Source organism: Mastacembelus armatus, chromosome 1 (genome assembly GCF_900324485.2).
Source record: "Mastacembelus armatus chromosome 1, fMasArm1.2, whole genome shotgun sequence".
Lineage (NCBI taxonomy): Eukaryota > Metazoa > Chordata > Actinopteri > Synbranchiformes > Mastacembelidae > Mastacembelus > Mastacembelus armatus.
In genome coordinates this window covers 9,950,996-9,973,097 of record NC_046633.1, presented here as the reverse complement: position 1 = coordinate 9,973,097, position 22,102 = coordinate 9,950,996, and the positions used below count along the sequence as shown (strand labels likewise).

The 22,102-nt window shown below is 38.9% G+C and overlaps 1 protein-coding gene across 1 annotated transcript; it reads left to right on the top strand.

Annotated features, from left to right (window-relative positions):
- The first annotated feature begins 4,528 nt into the window (after window positions 1-4,528).
- Window positions 4,529-20,399, top strand: ugt8 (UDP glycosyltransferase 8). The gene is made up of 6 exons (XM_026304426.2): window positions 4,529-4,809; window positions 9,440-10,272; window positions 13,428-13,570; window positions 15,724-15,800; window positions 16,836-17,055; window positions 17,308-20,399. The coding sequence occupies exons 2-6, from the start codon at window positions 9,442-9,444 to the stop codon at window positions 17,687-17,689; spliced, it is 1,653 nt and encodes a 550-aa protein (XP_026160211.1). The 5' UTR covers window positions 4,529-4,809; window positions 9,440-9,441; the 3' UTR covers window positions 17,690-20,399.
- The last annotated feature ends 1,703 nt before the right edge of the window (window positions 20,400-22,102 follow it).

The window sequence follows — 22,102 nt, the reverse complement described above, 5'->3', positions numbered from 1 at the left end:
CATCTCTACCTCGCTCTCTCTCTCTCTCTCTCTCTCTCTTTCGCTGACACTGGTTGGCCACCCTTGGTTCAGAATAACCATTAGGCCAAGTAGTAGTTCTTGTTAACGTTAGGGTAAGTCTCCAGGAAACAAATAAAAACAAACGTGTGTGTATATGTGTGTGATTGTGTGTGTCTATGTGTGTGGATTTCAGAGAGAGAGGGAAGGATGGAAAGCAAGGGAAGGAGTGAGGGGGTGGGTGAGTGTGTTATCTTGCAAAGCAGACGTTGAGAGCATAGCTGTGACTATAAGGTCAGTATGAGTCCTGTGTTTTAGCCCCAGAATGAAAAGCTAATAGCAGAGTAATGACAGGAGGGAAGCTGCAATCAGGAGATAAGGCAGACAGTAACAAAATGCCTATCACTGAGAGGACTGTTTGCAGAGCCAGTGAGCAGTGTAAGAGAGGAAATAAGCCAGAGAGAGAGAGAAAGGCAGAGACGTGTTGGGTAAAAAGAGGATAAGCCATAGAAAATACAGATAGGTGTCTGACCTCTGAAGTCTTGTAAATTAAATGTAAATTTTCTATGAATAATGAGAAGGTGAACATGTCTTTTCCATGACCTAACAAGCACACAATTATGCATCTGTCACATGTATTATGAGATAATTACTATTATATATAATATGTAATGACTAGTTAAAAAACTGGTCATTTAGGTAATGACTGAATGACCTGAATGAATAGTTCTGCTTTTGTGTTGTCTAAAAGCCTTCAGCTGTAGTTTTCTATTTTAAGTTAAATTCATATATTATTCCAACCACTTTTCCATTTCTGTGAAAAGTATCTGCCATCACAGGTTTCAATTGAAAGGACCCATGTTTGATCTGTAGCTGAGTCACATGAAACTGATTAAAGCTGGTGCATATACAGAAATGTCTGAGTATACAGTTTTCAAATAAACATACTAATAAGAAAATACTAATGGAAAGTGTAGCGAAGAAGAGGAATATTATGAGACAACTGAAAGGAATGCATTGTTTTATGGTGTTTGTTCACCCCCATGTGGTTATTATTGAACATTACACTAGACAGAAAAGGTGCCCATTAAGCACACATCTGAAAGGTCACGTGGGGTCTGTTGGAGTTTAATAGTGTAACATATTTTTATATAATAACCACCACAGTCCCAGTAGGTGAGGTGTTTTTTGATATTTTTATTGTGCTGTGTATTTACAGAAGTTTCAGTCATCTTTAAACATCTAGGAGCAATTCTGGACAAACATACCTACAGTGAATTACTGTCTGGTCTGTAGTCAATTTCTTTCTGAACTACTATTACAACCCTTAATGGCCTCATGAAACAAGCCATCCAGTTGTTCCATCCAGAAGGCTGCAAACTCCACATTTAACCTGCCGATGTTTTCCCACATCAACCCTTTCAACCTTGCAAGCATGGTCAGCCACGCATGCTATACTACTATGTACCTGGCCACAAGAGGACTTTGTCCCAGAAACCTCCAGGCTTTGCTTCAAAAGCTCCTAATAAGTCAGTTTATTTGTATTCTGCCACTGCCCCATATTTGGCTGTCCGCTGCCTGCACTAACCAGGTCATCATTTCACATGATCATGACTACTCACTCCTAGCTCCCCAACTGAGAAATGACCTTCTCACCTCAGACAAAGCAGAAAATTCATCCCTCATATACTCTGCTAGAGAAAACTCATCTTCCATATCTGATGACAGGCTCACCTTATTGAATGTTTTCTCCTCTCTGCAGCTCTCTACAGAATTTTTTTTCTAAAAAAAAAAAAAAAAAAATATCTCCTCTACCTTTCTTTCCTACCTTCATATAGGTTATATTCAGATTTAACTTGTTTTGGAGTTATTTATTCTGCTGCACAGTTACTTTGGAAGATAGGGTTTGCGACGCCTTTTAATTGTATTATATCATACTAAAGGGTGTTTCTAATAGTCTGTCCAACTCAGGTATCAGTGAGGGTAGGGTAAACAATATTAAAACCATAAGTAGCACAAATTCTCTACAACTCATTAAAAATTTGAACCCTCATAATGAAGGTCTAATTAAACAGGTATTACCAATATACAGAACTTTGGTCTATTCACCTTTTCAAATTTTATACTTCAGTAAATGGTGATCAGAGACTAAGTATAAATATATTGCATTAATATATTTAGCATATATATTCAACATCTTTTGTCTTACAAACATAAAATACTGCTAAAAGAAGACTGTAATTACTTTGTATGTAATACTATTTTTTACCACTAGGGGACACAACACAACACTGATGGAAGCATGGTCTCCCCAAGTTTAATCCTATTCATTAAATTAAATATTATTCAAAGATAGTGAAGCTCTCTAAGTACTGGCCATTTATTTTCTTGTGGGGTCATGTTGCTTCAAGTGCTTTTAATTCCCTGTTTAATTCAGTTTCAGTCATTATAGAGCACTAACTATTTGTATTTGTTCATTTTAGTTGGTTTATGATGAATTAACTGTCCCCAAACTAAGGCGTAAATCATATCTTTGCCTTGTGTGGCCAGCACTGCAAAATACAAACTCCCACTGCTCCCTCATCATTGCCCATTTTTCTGCTATCTCTCTCTTTGTTTGCAGTCTCCTTGCTTAAACTCTCCCACCCAGCTCTCTCAGCAGCTTTTGACTTCTCTCAAAATATGCAAGTCTTCGCACGCCCACTCTCCCTTCTGTCTTTCTTTACTCACAGCACAGACAAATGCGATGTCCACCTCAACTCTCCATGGGAGAGTTCTGCCATGCTTTGTAGATTGGGTGTCCCAGTGTGATTAACTATTGATATGGAGCTCAGGTAACACACCTGATATCTGGGAGGACAGAGAGAAAGGAAGGGAGGGGGAGAGAGAGGGAGCAGGCAGAAAGAGAATAGATGAGAAAAGCATAGGAAGAACAATGGGGGAGAAAAGAGAGTAAGGCAGAGGGAACTAGTGAATGTTGGTAATTGGAAAATATAAGCATAATGAGTGAGAATGAAGGCAGTTGCATATATTCAACAACTACATGCAGTTGTTGAATCGGAGGGCTGAGTGGATGCAGGGGCCCAGTAACCAATAGCAGAGTGGCATACTGTGATAACTCAGGGCATAGCTGAGGAAATGGCGAGGGCAGTGAATGTACTGAAAAAAAAAAAGAACAGTGTGTTTGTGTGTGTGTGGAGGGCAGATGCATAAACAAATGGCTTGCTGTTGGAGAAGAAACATCCATTTGTCTTTAACTACACACATCATGGCTCTGCTGTCCAACCCCCACTTGCCCCAAAATTACTTTGCATTCTCTTCGGTTTAAGTGTGTGCATGTGTGTGTTTACCACGTAAATACATCTAGTTCTTTGTGTGAGTAACAGTGTCAGGATACTTATGAACTCACCCTTAAAAGTCTTTATCTCCAACTGTTTTCTGACTGATAAGGATGAGCCCTTTCTTGACTTTCTGCAGGTGGTGAGTTCATCCAACCCACTGTTTCAATCTTCCCTGCATGTGATCTGCTTTATGTTTACAGTGGATGTATATACTGTTTATTGCAGTGTATTTCTGTAAACTATTTCTAGGTTTATACACAAATCAAGACAAAGCTGCTTGTTAGTAAATATTCACAGTCAGTATTGCTTAGTGGCATTTCTTTTGCTCTAGAAACCACAGTATACACACACACACACACACACACACACACACACACACACACACACAGTTGCACACTCAAAGGACTGGTGCAGATGGTATAATAATGGCTCAGCACAAGAGCTTGCAGTGGACAGCTAATTATCTTGCTGATTATAAAGATATATTACAAAGTATTTACGCCAAATCGTTTTAGCGCAACAGAATGCTGAATTCCCCCACAATCAGGATCTTCTTTATTTTCCCTCAGTCATCAGTCTTTTGGAAGTGCACACACACAAAAGGTTAGGATTGAAACAGATAGATAGATAGATAGATAGATAGATAGATAGATAGATAGATAGATAGATAGATAGATAGATAGATAGATAGATAGATAGATAGATAGATAGATAGAAAGTTGTTCTCATTAGAAAATAATGTTTTACCCATTAACATAACAATTACTTACAACTTAGTTAACTGGAGCTGAAACAGTTAACTGAGCAATCATCACTATTGTAAAGTGAATATCTTTTTGATCAAATACATTTTAAGGATGTTAGATAAACTGATAAACTGTCAAGGGCATTTTGTCCAATTTTATGACATTTTGGGAACTAAAAAATGAATCACTGTCTTATGCATTAGAAGGTAGTATCATAACATGGACTACTTTCAGCTTTCATTCATTCACACCCGCAGGCAGATGCCAGTTTCCATTCATTCATTCATTCTGCAGTTTTTAAATAAGCAAACACTTCTTGAGTTTCATCAAACGCGGATGTGGGTGACCGTTTTTGTCACCCCAAACTCACCAACGACTCATAAACTGCTCCAAACTATTGACACCATTAACCCCGGATGGAGTCACCTCTATAGTTAACACAAGTAGACTACCTGCATGGCCGATACTCCACACCCGTATTGTGCTTTATGCAGTCAACCTATCCGTATCCCTGACACTCCCTCCTCATCATCTGTCCACAGCCCTCGTCCCGCCTCCCGCCTGTGAGAGGGACAGTGTTTAATGTTCCCTTTGCCCGTTCTTCCATTTTTACCTTGGAGACCTCACCTCTCTTTGTGTTTTTAACTCCCCGACACGTCCATTTTATGTTCAAGGAAAATAGGACTACTGCAGTTTCACCACCCGAGCAACATTTCAATTACAAGGTAAGTCCAAAAACTGCGCCCTATGTGTTACCAACAGGTGGAGGTGAATGCAAAAACTCCGAATTTAAAATGAGTTTTCTTTCACTAAGTTGAAATTGTGGGTGATAATGGGGAATTCTTCAGTGCTATTGGTTTGTTTTAGCAGAACGCTTAGGTGCGACGGTCGAAACCTGAGAATCAGGTGTTGCCAGGTTGCCGTGTTGCGTTTAAGTCCCGTGCGAATTATCCCTTACGAAAATAACTCTGTGGTCATTTATTTGTAAATACAGCAGTGGTTAGACTCGAGTATTAGCTTTGCATCACCACTATGACAGCTTTAAAAATAAAGGCCATTAGACTGACCAGCTTCATAGCACGATCTTAAATGCTTTTCGTGAATGTTAGTTTTGTTATTGTGTCACTCGGAAGACCTGTGTCCCACAGTGCACATGCCCTGGGACATTGTCTTTCTGCTTCAGGCTACAGGAGAAGCGGAGTGAGATTGTGTACGTTATTATCAGTGTTCGACTTGTTATGTGATATGGCATTTATATGGACTTTGCAGGCAACACTGATTTAGGGAAGTAAAGTGACTATAGTGTCCCACTTCAATCCCGTTGCACCAACGGGTATATATTACCTGACGTAAAATTTCTGAGGTGTGGCTTTATCCAAAGCTAGACCTTATTATAAGGTATAAAAAGATGAACCTGTCTAGACTGCGGTGGCTTGCTATACCTGAACAATTGTGTCCTCAAGTATTAAAATCAATCCTAATTTCATAATAAAAATGAATCATATTCATATTTATTGATTGATTTATTTATTTTTTTGCAGAATATGTCATGTAATGACATTTTAATGGATATAGGCTATTTATGTTATAACTTCATTTCTTGTACATCTGCATCCCTGGCCAGTTAATGACATGCTGCTGATCGTCAGTGGAAGCCTTGCTGCTTTGTGTCGCTGCCCTGTTTCATTTGTTTCTCTGGTGCAGCAAGTATTACCTCTGGGAAGGAGCAGAGCCTGTCTGTCCTGTTTTGTGTGTCCATCGACATAGCACAAGAGGAAATTGTAAGTGGTGGCATTTAAGACAAAAGTCAAACGCGAGGACAGATAACAAAGGTTGAATGAATGGGCTTGAATAGTACACTGATTTTCTTATCAGTAGTTGAACTGAAAACAGCAATGCACTGACTGAGCTCATGTGGGTGAGCTGGTTCGGCCTGCTGAACCTAGAAGGTGATTTTGCAGGGAATACACTATTGTGTGGATGTTGAACACGAGTGGATGATTAAAAAAAGACGTATGGGGGATTGAATACATAGTGTTTTTTCACCATAATTTATGCGTCCTTATCAAAGACTTCATCTGTATGTAGTGTACTTTATGTCAAATAGGATACTGACACACCTTTAAGAGGAAAGGACATGCAGAGAGACTATGTTGCCATTACAAACAGTTTCTCCTGTTCTTTGGTATCGGAAAGTGAAGTTTGAAATGTAAGATTAAGATTTAAGAGTCTTGACCTTAACTTTTCCATGAGGTTGTCTAGTTGCCACTTTTCATCTAGTTTGGTCATGGAATAACCTGCATAAAGATTTAGATACATTTATATTGTAGAATTTAAGGATATCATAATGTGGTAAAGGAGACGTAGTCTTTTTTTTCTGGAAAGCACATCACTTTCACCCTCTTGAGTTGACTGTATGTTATGCTGTATCTGTACATTTTAGTATGTTGGATGGCTGCTCTGTTGGCCAGGTCTCCTTTGAAAATGAGATCTTGAACTCAACTTGACTTCCTTTTAAAATAAAGGTTAATAAAATAATAATAATAATAAAAAGTTGGGGCAGAGGACAGAGTAGTATTTTACAAATATCACCTGATCACCCTTAAGTTTGTTTGCCCGTTCAGACATGCATACACTGAGATATTTTTGTTGCAAATATTGAAATACAGGTTCCAGGCCAAATTACATGCTGGCATAGTAGATTTCATTATCAAAGTTTGACTTCTGATTAAAGTTATGTAATATAGTTAATGGTTTTTTTACACTTTACATCATACTTAAGGCAGGTTACAAATCTTTCACCAAACTGGAGTCCTGAGGGAGCTGTATCATGTGACCTAAAGCTAATGCAAATTTTATTTCTAAGTAAATTGTCCTGTGTTTTTTGTATTTTTTAATCAAATTCATACTAATCCAGTGTAGTGAATTCTGATATTGAAGGATCCTTGTTGGATCCTTTTACAGTAAACAAATTTAAGATCGGTTTGTCTTGCACAATTTAAAAGAACAACTTGAACTGACTTATCAGAGCTCCATGTATGAAAGTTCTTGGAAATCACATCTCTCTCAGCAGCATGCAATGAACTAATGAACCCCCACCGGGGAAGCAGTATATCTACTCCTCTCTCTTCTAAATCCAGAAGATGTTATTCTCGATTATGGCATTAGAGAGTGATAATCACTGTATAATTACTGTATGTCCCATTGAATGGAGCAACATTCTTTCTGTGGAAGCTGTAATTGGTTAGTTTTTAAAAAATACACAACGGAAAGCTGCAATCCAAGACAATTAATTTGAAATGATAACAGAGTTATGCTCAGAGTTTATAATTGGTGCAACCATTTTCTCTGTTGTAGCTGAAGTGGTGCTTGGTTACACCAAAGATGATAATTATGTTCTTTTCATTCTCCATTTTGTTCATGCTATTTTTTCTTGCTCTAAATAAAACGCCATTTTCGTAGAACGGAATTTTGCACAATAAGCTCACCTGTTTGCTTTGAATGTGTGCCACACTGTAAAATTTGGCATTGGCAGGGCAAAAATGGCAAAAGTCATTTACAATTGTAAAAACACATGAACTACTGTATGTCAAAATCTGCTCCAGGTTTCTATCATCATATATTTCTTTGAACAAAGTCATGGTGTCCAAATTAGTAATTACGAGCACAGTATGAGTCACTGAATGTTATTCACCAATGTTTCCTATTATAAATCTATTGATATCATTCAGTATTATTTATAATTTAGAGAAACCCATTACAGGATAAAATCTTTTTTTTAATGAGGTGAAAACATATTTTGCATGTGAATTGCTTATACACAATTTTGATTGTTGGTGTTAATGATATACGTTATAAGATATTTTCCTTACAAACTCTAAAATATATTTTTTAAAACTGTTGGGATATTTTGCTTTTGTTTTCATATCTTCATCCAGATCAGCTCGTCATTTTGTTTCCTACAGTTTTCTTAGTCCAGATCACTTCCTCAGCTCTCTCTGGGTGCAGGGTAATCAGACGCCATTGTTAGTAACTTAAGTCGTGACGCATTACAGTCCTCAGTAGACAGTGGCTGGTTTCTATAGTTACCATCAACACCCTGGACTGAGAAGTATTTGTAAGGCTATCCTTGGACTTTACTGAACAAAGTGATGGTGAGGTTAAGCCCTCTTTTTATCAGCCCCCAGCCGTTTGCAAAGAGTTGAAGCAAAAGCAGGTGGTTAATACCTAGATACATTTAATATTGTTTAGATACTAGCTGGAGATGGTGAGCAGAAACAGTATAGGCCATGCCATTTGATATAGATTCAGGTGTAATGACAGTGGCATCAGAAGACGGTACTCATGATAAAACGTATTGCATGAATTGTCTTGTTCGGGGTGGCAGGGTGCATTGGATGAGAGGTGCAGTATGCCCTGGACTGGTTGCCAGACACATACAGGCCTAGTATCACATTCACACTCACATCCACACATGCGGGCAGATTACAGTTTCCATTCACTGTAATACTCAAGACTTTGGTCTGTAGAATGAAGTCCACAGGGAATATCTTAAAGGAGAATGTGATAAGGAGATTGTAGGTTCCACATATTATGTAAAAAGGTCAAGAATTAATTCATCTTCAGCAACATTGCATTATGTTGTAAGGATCATGTTAAAAAATTCAGACTCCTAATTTTTGATGCATAAAAACTTTAAGGAGCAGCTTTTTTTTTTTTTGGTAATGTACAATGTACAATGCTCACTTAACTGCTGTACCTCCTGACATCCTCCACAATCACAGTTTGGCTCAAGGAGTGTAGCCACAACCCCATTTCTGGAGTGTAACTGAAGTGTAATTTATACATTTTCCTCTAAAGGCTCAGCTAATTCCTGAAAGTGTAACAACCTGTGGAAGCAGAGTAAGGTGTTATAAATACATAAACATAAACACATGCAAAACCATTAATGATTAATAGCTCTATTTATAAAGAGATTAGCAGTGTTGATGATTAATCCAAATGAGAGGGAATGTAGGCACAAAGGGCAGAGACTATGACATACTGGCATGATAATGTTTCTTTGTTATTTTGTGTGTCAATGGAGTGACTGGAGGTTAAGAATGACGTTGGTGCTACCCACACAATGTCAGTGGTGGCTGCGCACAGAGTGAGGAGGGTTGATGGGGTGGGATTGAAATACAGAGAAAGAAAGTCAGAAGTTAAATAGGAAAAGTAAACCACAGAGAATAAAACATGTAACCATCCAGACAATAAGAAACTGTATTCTCTCAACACATTTCCAGTCTTAAAGTTAGATTTTTTAACCTTTTGATGTCATCAGTGCTAACGTTGCTAATTTTCTTATTATTTCAGCCATGCTACTTCCTTCGCCACTACTCCTCCTCCTTGGCCTCTTCATCTGGAGTCCCAGTGCATCATGGGCTGCTAAAGTGATTGTGGTCCCACCTATCATGTTTGAATCACACCTCTACATCTTCAAGACTCTAGCCACGGCGCTGAAGGAGGAAGGCCATGAAAGTCATTTTCTAGTTTCAGAGGGTCGCGAGGTGCCCCCCTCTCCTCATTACCACTTACAGCGCTATCCAGGGATCTTTAACAGCAGCACAGCTGATAGTTTCCTCCAGTCCAAGGTCAGCAACATCTTCTCTGGTCGTCTGACATTTTTGGAACTGTTTGACATTCTTGACCACTACTCTCAGAACTGTGATGCTGTTGTTGGCAATGTTGAGGTAATGACCCGCCTCAAGGAGGCCAAGTTTGACCTGCTGCTGGTGGACCCTAATGAGATGTGTGGTTTTGTGATTGCTCACATCCTGGGTGTGCAGTATGCTGTGTTTAGCACAGGCCTGTGGTACCCTGCTGAGGTCGGTGCGCCGGCTCCATTATCATATGTACCAGAATTCAACTCACTGCTGACAGACCGCATGTCTCTGCTCCAGAGGATCACAAACACAGCTGTTTATCTGGTGCAGCGCTTTGGAGTCCATTTTATTGCATTACCTAAGTATGACCGAATTATGAAGAAACACGGAGTGAAACCACAGGTGGCCATGGCTGACTTGGTGCAAGGCAGTCGGCTGTGGATGCTATGCACCGACATGGCTCTGGAGTTTCCCAGGCCCACCTTGCCACATGTGGTGTATATAGGAGGCATCCTCACCAAGCCCCCCAACCCACTGCCTCAGGTCAGTACCGAGAAACACACAGACAGATGAAAGTAGGATTGACTGATATAAAGATGAAATCCTCTTTCACAGTACATGTAATTTATTATCACATTATCATTTGTACACTGTGTTGGAAAATAGCAAGACAGCAAGGACAGTTTTTGGTGAATCCACTAAATTAAATATTTCACAAATTATTGCTACCCAATAGTTTGAAATATTTTCCACAAAACCCTAATACAAAGATTTTAAAAGAATAATTACTGCGGTGTAAACCATATGGAAAAAATCTCTGTTGGTTGAAGTATTTATGTTGCCTTATGAAATGTAGCGTACACATTTGTCAACCTGGTGTTTACAGGGGCCACTGTGAGTGCTGGGATATAAAAAGAGGGCTGTGCAATTTGTTAACAAAAGTACTGCAACACAATGGCCAATTCATAGTGACAGAGTTTGACTATCACAATATGCAAATATGTGGTTTCCTGGTCAGGATGGAAAGCCTTATTGTAAATGCTTCACACTGACTTGGAAGAAGTTTATCTATTATTAGAACTTTTTCTCTAGAACTTTTTCTTTTACATGTTTGTTAGAAAACTGGTAGATCATGTTCTTTCCTTATTATTTCTTAGTCCTTTGCATAAATCTATAAAGTTGTAGTAGCTCTTATCACTTATGTCTCATCCAGGAGAAAACGATGAAGCTCATTGTCACCTCGCATACGAATTCACACACCTGTCATTTATTGACAGTCTGTCTTTGGTTTCTTTTGTCTTTGTATTGTCTACCCTCTCCTGTCTTAACAGCCTGACTGAGTTTCAGTATTTTTTTGTATCTATGCTTCCTTGTCTCCATTGTCTCTCCTCTCACTTGGTATCCCTTATTATCGCATCCTGTTACAAAGCAAGCCTTTATAGATGATGCTGGGGTGAGGATGGGTTTGGGTCGAATGGACACCGTAGATTTTGAACAGTGAAGGAGGGGAGTCATGAAGAGCAGAGGCGGGCGGTGACGGGGTTAGTCCAGCATTTGGATGCCGAGAGCCGAGGATGTTGGTATCTGCTGTGGGGGGTTTTGGAATGCCACTCCAGCCAACAGGGACCATTGTGCCCTGGTGTGTAGAGAGACTTATAATGGAAGTGCAGGGGAGAACGAGGCCATTGTTCTGGCCACAGCTCTGGGGGCACTGAGACTCTTTTATGGGGTCACTGAGGCTGCAGTGTAGGGACAGTAGGGCCGCGCTGCTGGGACACAGAGCCCAGTGTGCTCCTGAGGTTGCTTCGTGCCAGGGCCGGGCTTTAGCTGCCGCAGCTGGACCATTATCCTCCCTTCCTTAACTTGTCCTCTGCTTCTATCACTCCAACATAACTCCTCCCTGACCAGTCCCCACCCACTGCCTGTCTGCGCATCCTCATTTCCCAGTCCTAAATGAGAATTTTAATATACAAAACACTGCTGCCATCTCAGATACACATGCTCTCACGCTCCAACAGTTCAGCCCTATTCCACAGTATAAAACTAATATTTAATGTTTAACTTCCTCAGCTTGTTGAAAAGCATTTTTAATTAGCTAATTGCAGGCTATCACAACAGCAGCACTCCATGGCCTGTTCCAAGAAGCAGGTTTACTAGGTAATGTTGTTAACTCCTTTGAGTAAAACCATGAGTAGGTCTCCTGCTTCCATGAACAAGAACTTGGATGAGGATTACACTATTATCTTGGTGTTTCCCAAAGCATGTTGTGTCTCTAGTTTTTACAGCCTAAGTGCAGCTCTTACCTGCTAGAAACCTACCACAGTACCACAGGCCTCCACTCTTCATGCCACACTTTGCAGTTTAATAGTTGGTTAGTAGTTATGCCATATTAGGTAATGAGGTCATCCACTTTCTAAAAACTATAGCGTATTTATCAGTTTCAGACTTGAAAATACCATGAACATTGACATCCTAGTTGTAATTACATCTGGAAGCTCTAATAATCAGAATCAGAAACACTTCATTAGGAGGAAGTAGTTTTGTTCCCATGCTCCACACCACACTATACAAGTTACAGCAAAATATACAAAATAATAATACTAATACAAAGTAATACACTAAATAATAGTAGACATATGTACAAATAAACAGACTTATGCACCTCAGTTCAAGTCCATTATCCAAAATAGCCATACTGTCAATATTAAATTGTGAATGTGCATGTGTCATGCTCCCACATGGCCAAATGTGGCCAAATTCAGTAAAAAAAAAAAAATAGTTCTAACATGCTGAAAGTTGATGTCAGGTAGGTCTGTTGATTATCCAAAGTAACTAGGATGCTGTTTCTAGAGAGAAGCAACAAAAGAAATTCCCCCATTGTATTGTACTTCAGTATTGTATGTACTGTACCTAAAACTTTGCTCATAAAACTGCCTACATGACAAGACACTGTACCACACGGTAAAAGAGAAACATTGTTTTATTATTAGGAGAACAGACCCTTAAGGATATTGTGGATAAGAGTGAGTTAGATGAGAATGTGAAAGGCAGAATTTTGTTGAACATTATTAATGAATGTTTATCACCTTTTTGGATTTTATTATGTATCTGATGACTGAAAATTTGTGTAGTTTATGTGCTGTGAATTCACAATGAAGCTGATTCTCGTCTCTAAAGTAGGTCAGCACATGTGTGGTTTTAGTTTGCGCTGTGTATTCATTGTTTTATTTCGGTGACACATACACACTTTGAATGTGATAAGCGAAACCTTGTAGAGAGTTCCTCATGTTTTCGTTCAACAGTTCTTGCTAACCTTATGAAAGTCACATTTTACAAAGCAAAATGCAGTAGGCAGCATTTTATAGACGTAAAGTTATGTCACATTAGCTGAAGAATAGATTTTGGCTGTAAATTTCAGTGTCCGTATTTTTTCTACTATGGGTCTGAATGAAAAGATGATTGTCTTTCTGTTATAGTATGAAATTATATAATATGAGATTGTGGTGTATAAACCACATACTCACTTGCACTTTTGAGGCATTGACATGGATGTATTTGACAGCTTCATGAATTTCACAACCTTGTTTGATACATTTCTGCCATTGGATTTTTTTATTACATAAAAATGTTCCCAGATTTCACTAGACTTTTTTAAACTTTTCTATTTTTCCTCATTGTGTTTTGTAATATTCCTACAGGATTTTGAGGTATGGGTGAATGACACAGCAGAGCATGGCTTTGTGGTTGTGTCATTTGGAGCGGGGGTAAAGTACCTTTCCCATGACATTTCTCAAAAACTGGCAGGAGCCCTTGCCAGGTTGCCTCAACGTGTCATCTGGAGGTAATGTATCTGTTTTGTTTTGTTTTATTTTTTCACTTTCAGCTATACACAGCTGAGCAGGACCTCCTTTGGTAGTGAGCTTAAAGTTAAAGACTTTTCCTCCAATGAGCACTTGAGCCTCAGTGTGTATATAATCAACTGTATCAACTATACTACTACTGTTCAATGACACAACATTAACATCTTACTTGTACTTTAGCATATTATCTGTGGTCACCCATTTGATCCGTACAGCACAGGTGGAGGTGTTACCATCAGTGCTTTGACAACATCATATTTTGGGTCATTTGCTTCAGCCATGCAAATAAAAAAATATGTATGTGTCAAGGGAAACTAAGTAGTTACTGACTGATAAATAAACCAGGTCAACACATGGCCAAATATTAGCTCAATGCAAATACTCTATGATGGTATCAGTGTAGATGTGTGATAAATAACCAAATGCCAGGACAAAGATGCCAAACTTGGTTTGAGGAAGTAACAATGACAATAGACAGTGTTATAGACAAGTACATTTGTTTATGGCGGGTCAGTCTACTCTGCTATGTGCAAATAATGCTTTACTAATGTAAGCTGCAGGAAAAAAAGACTCCCCAAACCAGACCTTTCTACATACATGTGCTGTAGCTAGGTTAATGTTTGAATATTTTCCTGTGTGCAGGGGTCGACAACTGGTAGCTAAGGTCTTCTCTTACGCAAACATGTCAGTAACTTTTCATTAACTGTGTGTATACCAGAATAATTACGTGTACAAATTCTACATTGTTTTAGTTAGTGAAGCTAAGATTTTGAACAGATGAGGAAATAGTATGCAGTAAGTAGATACTGCAAAGAAGACACTGATGACACAGATTTACTCACTTAGAGACTGCATCTGTTGGGATCAGACTACTGCTGAAAAAAGAGGCAGGTCAAACTCCAGGAGGACATGATCCCATTTATTGCCTGCACAAACATGGCAAAATAGTCACACAAACAGTTGCTACAGTGTTTGTTTAGTAAAGCCTCATATTGACATTTTAACACTGTACATATGGGAGTGGTGTAAAGGTGACTGCTTCTCTTTAGTTGGGCAAAATTTCTCACAGGTTGTTTGTACCTTGTTGAGTTGTGTATCTGCATGATTTCCAATTTAATCACAAATAGATTATCAAACATTTGGTGGTGCATAGATGAGGACAACAAAGATATATGGGATGTGAGAATGGTTCAGCAGCAAGCAGGCACTATGTGTAACATAGTCTTTGAAGCTTTGGAAAACCCAATGGATTTTATTGGCTGGAACTCAGTTAAGAAGCTGGGTGCAGTTCCTGGTGGATTTAAAAGGGATCCTCTTTGCGGTTTTGTGTTTGTCAAGAAGCTTCCCATGACTATTGGCAGTCTGGGCAAACCGTACTACATGTTGTAATGTGGAGTGCTAATTGTAAAGGTAAAACACAAAACCCTGTTCTAAAGCACTGAATTTATAGTGAGCTATCAGACAACTTGTAAGCTCAAAGACTTTGTATGTGACACTGAATAATAATCTAGCCTTCACTTGGAAAAGGAAGAGCACTGATGAGGGGCAAGGACCAAGTCAAATGAATTGTGTCATTGATAATTTGCTGCATGAATGTAGGCTTTGATTGGCAGGACAATGAATTGGTGCTTTGTTGAATAGAGAAAGAGAGATGAAAGAGTTTGGGTTAGGGAGGGAAGGAGATGGACAGAAAGAGGCTGCAATGTTGCATGCAGATATACTGTGTGTTGCATTTGTTGGGAAATGCTTTCACAGACACAACCACAAACACCAGCAAACATACACACAATAGTGTACAAATTCATCACTGCCACATGTAAAATACAGTTTTAATGTAAATGTCTGACAGAGAACAAGAGAGGCCCTTCTGATTGTTGCTTTTTTTGTTTTGGGAAACAGAAATGAACATTCAGTTTCCTGTTGCACATGCAAATGCTTTGGTATCTCTTCTACATACTATACATACCAATCATATTTTAAAGCTATTGAAAGCAGCCTTGAAATGAAAGCAGTTACTGATTATATCACAAAGATCGTCATTGTAAATCAGTCAAAGTTGAAATGACATGAATAATTGATTTGATATGATTGGATTCGCAGGACTGTAGTCAATCTCACTTTTTTTCTTCCTTAGATTCTCTGGAGTTCCACCCAATAACCTTGGCAACAACACCAAGCTTGTTGACTGGATGCCTCAGAATGACCTATTAGGTGAGGAGATTATAAAGACGCCAAATATGTATTTCCCTTTCTAGTTCTCATGTCAATGGTTGAATTTGACTTACTTCAAGTGGTGTATATTATTTTGAACCATATAAAATGAGATTTATTTTACCACACTTCTGAACCCCCCGTTTATCTAGAAAGGTTCCTCCCATATGTACTTATTAACCACAGTAATGGGTGGATTGTGATTGTGCAAGCCCCTCTGTGCTCTCAGGAATGAAGAATGCACAGCATTCACATGGTGACAGATAAGCATGGCATCTTGCAATGGTTTAATAACACCTTGGTTAGCCAAGACTGTAAATACTGAAACGTTATCCCTTCTAACCTTATGATAGGTCGGCAAAAGACATTTTAAAGGGGTAGCTCTCCACAAAACGATTTACGTATTTTCCGGACTATAAGTCACACCAAAATATAAGTCGCTTTTAGCAAAAACAACCTTATTGAACAGAAGAAAAAAAAAACATATATAAGTCGCTTTGCTATATAAGTCACAGGACAAGCGAGAGAACTAAAAAAAGTGTCACTTATAGTTTGAAAAATATGGTTAATCTTCATACTTCTACTAATGTTGTTGTACATCCCATCACGCTGCCATTGTTGGTGTTAAATGTTGCATCAGCCCATCTCAGTGAAACAAGAGATGGATAGCACCTTGATTCATTGGAGAATTACATTTCTGTGTGTTTTAGGTCAACTTTTTGAGGCTGTTAAACAGAGGAAAAAAAAAATGTACATGAATATTCCTTCCTTTGTTGATGCACTGACTAAGGTGTTTTGTTACTTATAATTAGGAAATGATACACACATCTTCATTTTTTCTCTTAATGTAAACAACACACCCCCTACCTTTATTAAATGAAGAGGAACATGGAGATACTGCTGACTGTGCAGTAATTTGTGGGATATAATGTATAAACTGTAATTAATGTAGAAAAAAACAACAAATAAGCAAAACAATAATGAATGAAACATCTAACGTATAAAGCAATATGCCTTTTACTTTCTATCCTCTAGGTCATGCCAATACAAAGGCCTTCCTGAGCCATGGTGGTCTGAACAGCATTTATGAGGCCATGTATCACGGAGTGCCTGTGGTGGGTGTGCCTCTGTTTGGAGACCACTACGACACCATGACTCGCGTGGCAGCCAAAGGTATGGGTATCATGCTGCACTGGAAGTACATGACTGAGGAAGACCTCTACACAGCCCTGACCAGCGTCATTCAAGACAAGAGGTTAGATTTTGATGTCTTATTATGCACAATGACATACAAATGTTTTTTATATTTGTGTTAATCAGTGTTGTCAGTGCCATCTAGTGACCGTATATGGCATAGTATGTCTGTCACTCAATGGTACAGTACACATACAACACTTACGGTGGTAATTTTCATCCAGGGTTATTCTCATCTGTTTTTGGCCACTCTGATATGTTTGAAAACTGATTGGTAATGATATTTGTTTTCAATGTCTCTACCTACCACCAGGTACCGCCAACAAGCACGTCTTCTCTCCAGCATTCACAAAGACCAACCTGGCCACCCCGTGAGCAGGGCCGTCTACTGGATCAGCTACCTTCTCCGTCACAATGGAGCCAACCACCTGCGCTCTGCTGTGTATGAGGTATCCCTCTACCAATACTTCCTGCTGGACGTGATTGTCACTGTAGGGGCTGCCTTGGCTTTGACTGTCTTTGCCCTGCACCGGTTGGTACGACTGCTGAGGGGGAAGGTTGTGGACGAAAGTAGAGGAGTTCATAGCACCAGGGATGATGGTAACATGGCCAATGGACATTGTCATAGTGAGAGCATGCCCAACGGCAAACACAAACGTAATGGCTCCTTGAAAAACGAGAAGAAGATGAATTAATGTTTCCAATGGCTAAGAAGGACAAGGAAGAAGTTGCCCCAAGGACTCAACTCTAGGTTTAGTTTAGTGGTTTTCTAAAAGCGTGGAGAGAAAGCTGTTTAGGTCTGTGTCAAGAGGCAACTGCTACTTAGAGCAAACAAGAAGTTGTACGAAGTTACCAATGTATCATGTGAGGACAGAGCAAGGCATTGGATTCTGAAAATCTGTGGGTGGCTGTGTGTGTGTGTGCATGTGTGTGCGCCCTGAAGCGAATTTAACGAAAACTCTTAACAACAGCAGCTAGAGCAATACAACACCAAATTGGAAAGTCATTGAGGATGAAATACAGGGAAGACACATTGGAGGACATTGTTTCTACAGGTGCAACCTCCCTTCTGCATGTCCTCTGTTGTCTTCCTGCCTTCTTCATTGGGAGGATGATGAAAGAGGGGAAATCCTGAGCATCAACCCCCTCGTCCCCAGACGAAAACAAAATAAAGCAAACCGATAACTTAGAAATATTTAGAATTTTGTGTTTTTAACTGCAAACTCTGGTACAAAACTTGTCTAGTAAACTGTAAATAGAGGACAAATCTATTTATTACTGTAAAAATGAGATGTAATAATGTACCTTTTTAACAATTTAATCATATTTTTAATTTATTTTATGTATTGGTGTAATAAATGTACACTCTCTCCTTTATTCTAATACCTGCAGAGCCTGTTTTTTATATTGGTGATATGAAAAAACAAAAACTCACAACAGGAGTGACTGTAGACATGCACATATGTGTGGTTTATCTCTTTATCCACAGTTCCACAATGTTTATGGTGGTTTTGTTTTTACCAATAAACATTGAAAATATTTTCAGTTTTTCTCTTTTCACATAATAGTGCCATCCTGTGACTGCATTTACTTGTTCAGCATACCCATTGTCTCTTGACGGGACAGACAGTTTGTTCTGGTTACAGAATTACTCCACTGAGCTCTGTCTGGCCTATTAGTGTGAAATGGCTGAAAATGTTATTATTATTTATTGATTAAAATAATGACAACTACCTAAAACGCTGTGGATATGCAGAGCAAGATCAGAAACAGGCTCAAGTTCATTCAATCCAGGGATGACTGGGAGCATTATTGATTTCTGATCAACTACTCCGTCACTCTCTTGCCATTTTTACTTTTACTTACCATTTGTACATCATTCCTCTATGATTCAAATGCTTGTTTTAAATTACACCGTTCAGGTAGGAATGTTTGAGTCCATTCGATGCTTCTCTGCTGTAAGTTAAATTCTGATTTGTCTGTTGATGTTAATGTAAAACCTATGCACAATTCATGTAATTATATTAACTTTGAGTATGAAAGATTCACATGCTGTACGTGGCCTTTAATAATGAAAATATTTGTGTATGTTGCGTAGGTTTGCTTGTTTTCTTGCTCGTGTGTTTTACATGAAAAAAAAAAAAGCAGATGAAGCACGGTTAAGTACATGAGCGATATGTAAAAGAATTTACTAGTTTTTTAGTTTAGTTTAGTCTATGAATTTATGTCAGCATAGCGAGTGTATACTCATGTGAGGGATACTTGTCTTCTGTACCTTTATCAGGTTTTGTATCGAGGCACTCCACATTATTTTACTCTAGTTTTTTGGCCAGTGCTACATTTAAATACTGATGGAAGAAGGGTGTAATGGTCTGAAAATAAGCATAAAGCAATACTTCTGTAATGAATAATGTGTCAGTGACACTGTTCACTGCTGCAAAATTCCCCTCTTTTGAACCCTGAACTGCTAGATCAAAGCACAGGACAGCTTTAAGGGTATGTTGCAAATGGACAGACAATTTTGCACATGACACCCAGTTTGTCAAACCACCAGGCCACACATCTTCTGTTTCCGCCATTGTTCCAGGGGCATAGTCCAGGCATCTACTTTTTCCATTTCTGGGTAAAGTTACAAATTGCAGCTGCACATTGACATTTTGACAGACAAAAGCAATGCTAGGCAATGTAAATTTAAGGGAATCAGAGCAAATGCTGTCAACCAGTCAAAGTTGTTGAGGACCTAATATACAACCATGTTCTTTAATCCTGTTTGATAATTGTGAAAAGCTTCATGATTTTCCTTTCTCTGTGAGCTGCAGTTACACTTGCATGGTCCAACCTAGTCCTGCCTGTCATACTTGAACTATCATCATCACTGTCGCTGTACCCAACTTCAGCTGTTGGGTACAGCAATTGGGCCTGCAGGTGCTTCACAAGCTATGAACAGAGCTAGGAGAGGAAAGATATTTGTGAAGGTCTCGCTTTTTATTATTATTATTTCAGTATTAATTTTGTTCTAGCCCACATAGCTAAATGGCCACTCATGCCCAGCCATTAATTCTATCTTATGTCTCTACTTACTCTGCCGTTCGACATGTCTCTGTTTTTGTGATGTTGACTTTCATTGTTCTGTCTTCAACTGTTCACTTGCCTGTTCAACCTCCCTCCCCCCACACACACACACACACTTAACTTCCTGGTGTATTCTGTAGTCTTTGTATTCCTGTCTTTTTCTTCCTCCTCCTATTAGACATGTCCATTTACCTACTTTTATTTAAAATTTTATTTTACTTTGATTTTACAGTGACATACAGTCCTCAGTTATCTGTCATGTGTGTCCATGTTGTAAATAGAACTGTGTAAACAAAATACTAATGCTGAATAAAATTACATATTTTGTTTGCAGAGATGATTGAAACTTTTTTCTTAACAGGTTGTGTTATACAGAACTGTTTTATTTTGCAAATTTAAATTGAAAAGAGATGTAACTGTGATTGAACAGTGGAGAAAAACTTCTACTTCTACTTCTACATTTTACTTGTTGGACAGAGAAGCATATGCTGTATATCCTATACATTCTGACACCTGACAAGGCTGAGGTTGATTATAGAAGTTGATGCTGCCAGTCTCAGTTTGATAGGAGATGTATAAGTTTTCTGTCGGGAATTGTTACCAAGCAGCAAGACGTTTTGTAGGTATCAAATGGTAGAATCATCTAAAGTAGCCAACTGCACAAACACATTCACACAAGCTTAGTGGAGAGACAGGGTTATCTAATGATGTATGAGGCTGGGGTAACAAAACACCCAGCCTGGTACCCTGCCTTGCTCACTGCACCTGTTAATTATTCACATAAACCTGCAGGTGCCTGTAGACCTTATCCACACACACACACACACACACACACACACACACACACACACACACACAAACACATATTCAAAGTCAAAAGAAAGAATCTGCAGGTATGCTGAATTTACATTCTTCGAGTTGTTTGCTTTTTTGTCGCTTGTGGCCAAATCAGGCACTGTTCTGTTAACTGAGACAGGAAGGAGGGGGGCGTTGCAGGGCAGACCTTTGCTGGTGAGGAATCTGATATCACAGTAAGCATCATTCATGACATCCTCCATTCATTCTCAGCCACCCCTCCCTCCTCAGACCTTGTAAGTGCCTATTATCTACCTTTCCTCTACACCTCAAAGGACAATTATCAGGAGCAATTAACCACTTTGTGCTGGACTAAGTGAGCTTGCCATGTAGAGTAAGAGTCATTCCTCTTTGCTTAAGATCTAAGTGATGTATTCGCCAATAATTTGACAACAGGACGTGCTTTAATCTTTGCACAGGAACATCCCCAGGCTTTATATAAGATAATGGCTGGAAAGATATAGTGGAGTTTTCATGTGAGAATTTCACTGAGGATGTTTGATATCTACAGTTGTATGCCAGTTTTGATTTTTTTGAGCAAGCTGACATAATCTTACAATGCTGTTTCTCTAGTGTTTATTTATCTCTGTCACACTACATATATTTGAGGAATTCTCTAGATCTGCCTAGAACCAAATCATATTTCTTTGCAACTTGTTTTAGAAAATTGAAAGATGTTCCCACCACTAAATTAACCCAGAGCTAAATGGACTTTAACAGTACATATCACAGAAACAGATGAAAAAACAATTATTTCAAAACAAAATAAATCTAATACTCTCAGTTATGATGTTCTTTCAAGATGATCGTTGAGAAATAGCCTTATTTTTGTTGTGTGAGTGGTGTGGGGTGCGGTGATGAAGGAGGAGAGGTAGGACCCAAATGCAGAACACAAAGAGTTTAATTTTCCACCTGGATCTTCCAGGGCTCAGGCACAAACACAAAAACTCCTGTCCGGGAACAAACCGCCGCTTCGGCTGGGACAGGCAGGCAAATATAACTCACCACCGAACGAATAATCACCTACATTAGCAAAACTCATCTCATCTAAATACGTCCACAAAACACAAAAGAAAGGGGGAAAAACAAACAAAAGGCAACGTAAGAACAGGTGTAAATTAACATAATCCTCTACTGAGGAACACAGGCGGGGGAAAACAGGAAACAAAATAAAAGTCCTC

Bases quoted from the DNA above. Each gene is read 5' to 3' on its own strand.
- ugt8 (XM_026304426.2), top strand. From the start codon at position 9,442: ATGCTACTTCCTTCGCCACTACTCCTCCTCCTTGGCCTCTTCATCTGG. The intron at 13,571-15,723 runs GTAATGTATCTG...TTTCTTCCTTAG, and splicing joins CCTCAACGTGTCATCTGGAG to ATTCTCTGGAGTTCCACCCA. The intron at 17,056-17,307 runs GTTAGATTTTGA...ACCTACCACCAG, and splicing joins AGCGTCATTCAAGACAAGAG to GTACCGCCAACAAGCACGTC.